The sequence below is a fragment of the Oncorhynchus mykiss genome, chromosome 31, assembly GCF_013265735.2.
Source record: "Oncorhynchus mykiss isolate Arlee chromosome 31, USDA_OmykA_1.1, whole genome shotgun sequence".
In the NCBI taxonomy this organism is placed as follows: Eukaryota; Metazoa; Chordata; class Actinopteri; order Salmoniformes; family Salmonidae; genus Oncorhynchus; species Oncorhynchus mykiss.
This window is the reverse complement of record NC_050571.1, coordinates 16,196,862-16,203,799: the sequence shown is the minus strand read 5'-3', so window position 1 is coordinate 16,203,799 and position 6,938 is coordinate 16,196,862. Positions and strand designations below refer to the sequence as shown.

At 44.3% G+C, this 6,938-nt stretch overlaps 1 protein-coding gene across 1 annotated transcript in view; it reads left to right on the top strand.

Moving 5' to 3' along the window:
- LOC110504641 (fermitin family homolog 3) overlaps positions 1-6,922 on the top strand; it is a 19,252-nt gene extending 12,330 nt beyond the window's left edge. The window contains exons 5-15 of the mRNA XM_036970503.1: positions 1,657-1,825; positions 1,934-2,036; positions 2,299-2,406; positions 3,950-4,084; positions 4,338-4,384; positions 4,554-4,678; positions 4,886-4,992; positions 5,137-5,349; positions 5,893-6,017; positions 6,233-6,374; positions 6,554-6,922. Coding sequence (XP_036826398.1) covers positions 1,657-1,825; positions 1,934-2,036; positions 2,299-2,406; positions 3,950-4,084; positions 4,338-4,384; positions 4,554-4,678; positions 4,886-4,992; positions 5,137-5,349; positions 5,893-6,017; positions 6,233-6,374; positions 6,554-6,733 — 1,454 coding nt within the window. The 3' untranslated portion in view covers positions 6,734-6,922. The remainder of the gene's footprint in view (positions 1-1,656; positions 1,826-1,933; positions 2,037-2,298; positions 2,407-3,949; positions 4,085-4,337; positions 4,385-4,553; positions 4,679-4,885; positions 4,993-5,136; positions 5,350-5,892; positions 6,018-6,232; positions 6,375-6,553) is intronic.
- Positions 6,923-6,938: the final 16 nt, after the last annotated feature.

The following is a 6,938-nucleotide window of genomic DNA, read 5'->3' as shown; positions in this document are numbered from 1 at the left end:
CAGAAGTAGCAGTAATAGTAGCAGTAGTAGTAGCAGTTGTAGTTTTAGCAGTAGTATCAGCAGCAGTAGTAGTGGTAGAAGTAGCCGTAGTAGTAGTAGTAGTTTAAGCAGTAGTAGTAGCTGTAGTAGTAGCCATAGTAGTAGTAGTAGTAGTAGTAGTAGTAGCAGTAGTAACAGCAGAAGTAGTATTAGCAGTAGTAGTAGCAGTAGTAGTTTTAGCAGTAGTAGTAGTAGCTGTAGTAGTAGTGGTAGTAGTAGTAGCCCTAGTAGTAGTAGTAGTAGTAGTAGCAGTAGTAGTAATAGTAGCAGTAGTAGTAGCCCTAGTAGTAGTAGTAGTAGCAGTAGTAGTAATAGTAGCAGTAGTAGCAGTAGGAGTAGTAGTAGCATCAGCAGTAGTAGTGGTAGTAGTAGTAGCAGCAGCAGTAGTAGGAGTAGCACAGGAGTAGCATAACTAGTAGTTGCAGTGCTAGTCATAAAAGTAGTAGTAGTACTGTTGGTAGCAGTAGTATTGGTAGTAGCAGTAGTAGCAGAAGTAGCAGCAGTAGTAGTAGTAGTTTAAGCAGTAGTAGTAGCTGTAGTAGTAGCCATAGTAGTAGTAGTAGTGGTAATAGTAGTAGTAGCTGTAGTAGTAGTAGTAGTAGTAGTAGTAATAGTAGCAGTAGTAGTAGCACTAGTAGTAGTAGTAGTAGCAGTAGTACTAATAGTAGCAGTAGTAGCAGTAGGGGTAGTAGTAGCATCAGCAGTAGTAGTGGTAGTAGAAGTAGCAGCAGTAGTAGTAGGAGTAGCATAGGAGTAGCATAACTAGTAGTAGCAGTGGTAGTCATAAAAGTAGTAGTAGTACTGTTGGTAGCAGTAGTATTGGTAGTAGCAGTAGTAGCATAAGTAGCAGTAGTAGTAGTAGTAGTAGTTGTAGTAGCAGTGGTAGAAGCATCAATAGTAATAGTACTAGTAAGAGTAGCAGTAGTAGTAGTAGTAGCAGTAGTAGCATAAGTAGCAGTAGTAGTAGTTGTAGTAGCAGTGGTAGAAGCATCAATAGTAATAGTACGAGTAGCAGTAGTAGTAGTAGTAGAAGTAGCCGTAGTAGTGGTATTAGATGTAGTAGTAGTAGTAGCAGTAGTAGCAGCAGTAGCAGCAGTAGTAGTAGTAGTAGCAGCAATAGTTGTGGTGGTAGTAGTAGTATTAGTAGCAGCAGCAGTAGTAACAGTAGTAGCATAACTAGAAGTAGCAGTGGTAGTCTTAAAAGTAGTAGTAGTGCTTTTGGTAGCAGTAGTATTGGTAGTAGCAGTAGTAGCAGAAGTAGCAGTAATAGTAGCAGTAGTAGTAGCAGTTGTAGTTTTAGCAGTAGTATCAGCAGCAGTAGTAGTGGTAGAAGTAGCCGTAGTAATCGTAGTATTGGTAGCAGTAGTATTGGTAGTAGCAGTAGTAACAGAAGTAGCAGTAGTAGTACTAGCAGCAGTAGCAGTAGTTGTAGCAGTAGTAGTTGCTGTAGTAGTAGTAGTACTAGTATTAGTAGTAGTAGCTGTAGTAGTAGTAGTAGTAAGTGTAGTAGTAGTAATAGTAGCAGCAGTTGTAGTAGCAGTCGTAATAGTAGTAGTGTCTAGATATATTTGTTATTGAAGCCAATATTGACCCTGGCCTGTTTCCCTTCCTACCCAGTGTCCCGCCCCTGCTTGTATAATGGAATGCCTGCCCATTTCGCTGACTCCCTTCAGACTGAGAAGGTGTACAAGATGCTGTCAGTCTCCCAGCCTGCTCCTGCCCCAGAGGCCATCGCTAAGCTGTACCGTCCCGCCAGTGTGGTAGACAAGGCCCACATCCACAGCAGGTAGACATACAGACACAGACATACACACACACACATGTTTTCTCTGTCTCTATCTCCACTTCTCTCTGAAGTCGCCTTTCGTTCTAACTAATTTCTCCTATCTCTCAGGTGGCTGGACTCTTCTCGTTCACTGATGCAGCAGGGAGTTCAGGAGAATGACAGGCTCTGGCTGCGCTTCAAATACTACTGCTTCCATGACCTGGAGCCCAAGGTGCGTGTGTTTCTATGCGTGTCAGTGAGTGATATAGAGAATGAAAAGTGAAAGTTGGATTGGAAATGGCCTCTAAAATAGAAGTGTGAACTCTACTCTCGAATCTGACTATCTGGGTTTCACTGCCTCGCTTCTGTCTTCTCGTCTGACCTCTTGTTTCTTTTTCTCACTCTTTCTTCTCTCTCCCCTTTCTCTCCCTCTTTCTCTGCCTCCTCACTTTTCTCTATGCCCTCACCTCTCCCCCTCCCTCCCTCCCTCTCAGTATGATGTGGTGCGCCTGACCCAGATGTATGAGCAGGCTCGCTGGGCCATCCTACTGGAGGACATAGACTGTACTGAGGAGGAGATGCTGCTGTTTGGAGCTATACAGGTACACAGGATGGATACTTCCTAGACATGTGTCTTCATGCTAGTACCTGAAGCCCAACAATCCTGAATCCCCAAAAGAGAGCATCAACTGTCAAAATGAGATACTGTCATTGTACAGTAAATCAGATAAACAGGGCCTTTGGAAAGTATTCAGACCCCTTGACTTTTTCCACATTTTGTTACGTTACAGTCTTATTCTAAAATTGATTAAATAAATAAAAATCCTCATCATTCAACACACAATATCCCAAAATGACAAAGCAAAACCAGGTTTTTCGATATTTGTGCGAATTTATAAAAAATTAAAAACAGAAATTCTTTATTTCCATAAGTATTCAAACACTTCTCTATGAGACTCGAAATTGAGCTCAGCTGCATCCAGTTTCCATTGATCATCCTTGAGATGTTTCTACAACTTGAGGTTCAAGCCAAGAGGTTGAAGGAATTGTCCGTAGAGCTTTGAGACAGGATTGTGTCGAGGCACAGACCTGGGGAAGGGCACCAAAAAATGGCTGCAGCATTGAAGATCGCCAAGAACACAATGGCCTCCATCATTCTTAAATGGAATAAGTTTGGAACCACCAAGACTCTACCTAGAGCTGGCCACCCAGCCAAACAGAGCAATCGGAGGAGAAGGGCCTTCGTCAGGGAGGTGAACAGGAACCCGATGGCTACTCTGACAGAGCTCTAGAGTTCCTCTGTGGAGACGGGATAACCTTCCAGAAGGACAACCATCTCTGCAGCACTCCACCAATCAGGCCTTTACGGTAGAGTGTCCAGACTGAAGCTACTCCTCAGTAAAAGGCACATGACAGCCTGCTTGTAGTTTGCCAAAAAGGCACCTAAAGACTCTCAGAACTTGAGAAACAAGATTCTCTGGTCTGATGAAACCAAGATGGAACTCTTTGGCATGAATACCAAGCGTCACGTCTGGAGGAAACCTGACACCATCCCTAAGGTGAAGCATGGTGGTGGCAGCATCATGCTGTGGGGATGTTTTTCAGCAGCAGGGACTGGGAGACTAGTCAGGATTGAGGCAAAGATTAACAGAAAAAAATACAGAGAGATCCTTGATGAAAACCTGCTCCAGAGCGCTCAGGACCTCAGACTGGGGTGAAAGTTAACCTTCCAACATGTCAACAACCCTAAGCACACAGCCAAGACAATGCTGGAGTTGCATCTGAATGTCCTTGAGTGGCCCAGCCAGAGCCCAGACTTGAACCCGATCGAACATCTCTGAAGAGACCTGAAAATAGCTGTACAGCAACACCCCCATCCAACTTGACAGAGCTTGAGAGGATCTGCAGAGAGGAATGGGAGAAACTCCCCAAATGCAGGGTGTCCCTGTATTTTATGTGGAAATTTGCAAACATTTCTAAAAACATGTTTTTGCTTTGTCATTATGGGGTATTGTGTGTAGCTTGATGAGGAAAAAACAATTAATTACATTTTAGAATAAGGCTGTAATGTACTGTAACATCACCACAATCATGTACTGACATGTAACTGGCCTGTGTTGTAACTGGCCTGTGTTGTCCCCCCAGTACCACATCAACAAGCTGTCCCTGTTGGAGCCCCAGACGATGACCTCCAGTCCAGCCATGGATGACCTGGACTCAGCCCTACAGGGTCTGGAGGTCAAGCTGGATGGGGCAGAGAGCAGCCCCCAAGACATGCTAGTCAGAACATTATGACTCTTTATTCCACCTGACAGAAACATGTCCCACAACATATTGCATTGTGAAGTCAAAATATATGTGTTTGTGAATATGTATTTCAGTTATGTATTTGACTTTAGATAAATAAAGTAGCCTCAGTAGAATGACATAAGATTTTATCCACACAGGGGAACAAGATGCCAGAATGATTTCCCATGCCAATTTGAAAAGTCAGACATGGAATCATTAGCATGTTACTTTGTCTTCAACACAGGAGAACCTGACTGCCCCAGAGCTGAATGATTATTTGAAGATATTCCGGTAAGAGCCAACATTTATGTGAAAACAATTCTGATTCCTCAATTACCTACTCTATATTTACAATGGAACACACCAAATTACACACACAAACACGCACAATCAGCATACCCACACCCACACACACAGCATCTGAAGCATAATAACAGTAATAAGTGTACTTCTGTATCAGGCCCAAGAGGTTGACTCTGAAGGGATACAAGCAGTACTGGTTCAAGTTTAAGGATGCCTCCATCTCCTACTATAAGAGCAAAGAGGAGAGCCTGGGAGAACCCATTCAACAGATCAACCTGAAAGGTATGAAGCAGACACTGAGGGAGAATCTCAATTGCATTTCCTTGATTTCTTGCATCCTCTCTCCTGGCCTCGTTCTCAAAACCCATTGGATGAGAAGGTCGGAGAAGGAATCAAGGAAATGCAATTGAGATTCTCCCTTAAATCCAATGTATTTTGTCTCTTTCACCTGCTTATACAAACAGTAAAATTACCTTTCATCTTTTTCAGGCTGTGAGGCTGCTCCCGATGTGAACGTCGCTGGACAGAAGTTCTGCATCAAACTTCTGATTCCAGCTCCAGAGGGCATGAACGAGGTCTACCTGCGCTGTGAAAATGTGGGTTACACACACATACACTGCCAGATACATGAGTAGTACATTTCTTACAATCTAAGATCCACGATAAGGTCTAAGATCTTGCCCATGATTGAAGTATACGTCGCTCTGTTTATCTTTCGCTCGCTCGCTCTCTCTCTCCAGGAGGAGCAGTATTCCAGGTGGATGGCAGCCTGTCGTCTGGCCTCTAAAGGGAAGAGTCTGGCAGACAGGTTGTTCCAGAGCGAGGTCCAGAGCATCCTCTCCTTCCTGGCCATGCAGCAGACCAACCCCAACACACACACCGACGACAGCATGAGCATCAACACACACAGCCTGGTCTCTCCACGCTACAGCAAGAAGTACAAGGTCAAACAGGTAACAAGTAGCGATGTAACATCTTCATCATGTGTATACCAATGATAAACCCTGATGAACTACATCATGATACACAGGTTGACAAAATAAAGGAAACATAAAGTGTCCTAATGGGGCGTTTGGCCAGAACAGCTTCAATGCACCTTGGCATAGATTCTACAAGTGTCTGGAACTCTATTGGAGGGATGTGACACCATTCTTCCATAAGAAATCCCATTAGTATGTGTTTTGTTGATGGTGGAAAATATTGTCTCAGGCGCCCCACCAGATTCTCCCATGTTTAATTGGGTTAAGATCTTGTGACTGAAACGGCCATGGCATATGGCTTACATAGTTTTATTGGTGTTTACCTTGCCAAGAAAATTCAACCCACACCATGAGAGCCGCCAGAACCTTAATTTACAAGTGTTTCCTTTATTTTGGCAGGTACCTGTATATCAAACACAGTACAACTCAGTTGAGTCACCACTTGAAAGACCATTATACCTCCCTCTAACCCCACATAATATAACCTTGACCCTCTCTCTCTCTGGCCATGCCCAGTTGACCCCTCGTATCCTGGAGGCATATCAGAACGTGGCTCAGCTCTCCCTGACCGACGCCCTCCTCCGCTTCCTCCAGATCTGGCAGGCCCTGCCAGACTTTGGAATTTCCTTCGTGGTGGTGAGGTAAGGAGGATCTGGCAACCCAGTGTATTACATGTTTCACAGCGAGGCTAGTCTCGGTATCTAGAACCAAATATTGCATGCACTAGCTAGGCAGATACCTCAATTTACATTTATATAAAGTCTATCACCAAAGATTAGTGACAGGCTAAGGGCTGGTCAAATTATAAATTGTTGTGGTGAAGTTGCGTCTAGTGGCTGGTCTCTGACCCATTTAGGTTCAAGGGCAGCAGGAAGGACGAGGTGCTAGGCATCGCCCCCAACCGTCTGATCCGTATCGACTTGGGGGTGGGAGACGTGGTCAAGACATGGCGCTACAACAACATGAGGCAGTGGAACGTCAACTGGGACATACGACAGGTGACCTGACTCGTCAATCAAACAATCAATTAAAATGTTCACATTTTTCTGCACATAATCTTCTTTAGTAATCTACATCACCAAATACACACTGAACACTGTCTCTGTTACCCTTTATGGGCATTTAGCATTTTCTCATATTTTCTGGGTGTGTGTGTGTGTGTGTTACGAACTCTCAGGTGGCGATAGAGTTTGATGGGAACGTGAACATGGCGTTCAGTTGTGTGACGGCTGACTGTAAGATCGTCCATGAGTTCATTGGAGGCTACATCTTCATGTCAACACGCAGCCGTGAGCAGAGTGACACGCTCAACGAAGAGCTCTTCCACAAGCTGACAGGGGGCCACGAAGCTCTGTGACACCCTCAACCCCCACCCCTCCCAGTAATATACAGCAGCTATTGCCCAAGGAGCAATCTATACATCAGATACACCAGTGGACAGTTTGAGTGTTTTAGGGTGCGCCTGCAGCAGCCTGGAAGAGAAATGACAACCAGTCCATCCTGGGATCCTAAAAGACATGCAGTTGCTTGTTCAATAAATCAAGGAAGAGTTGCCCATGAAT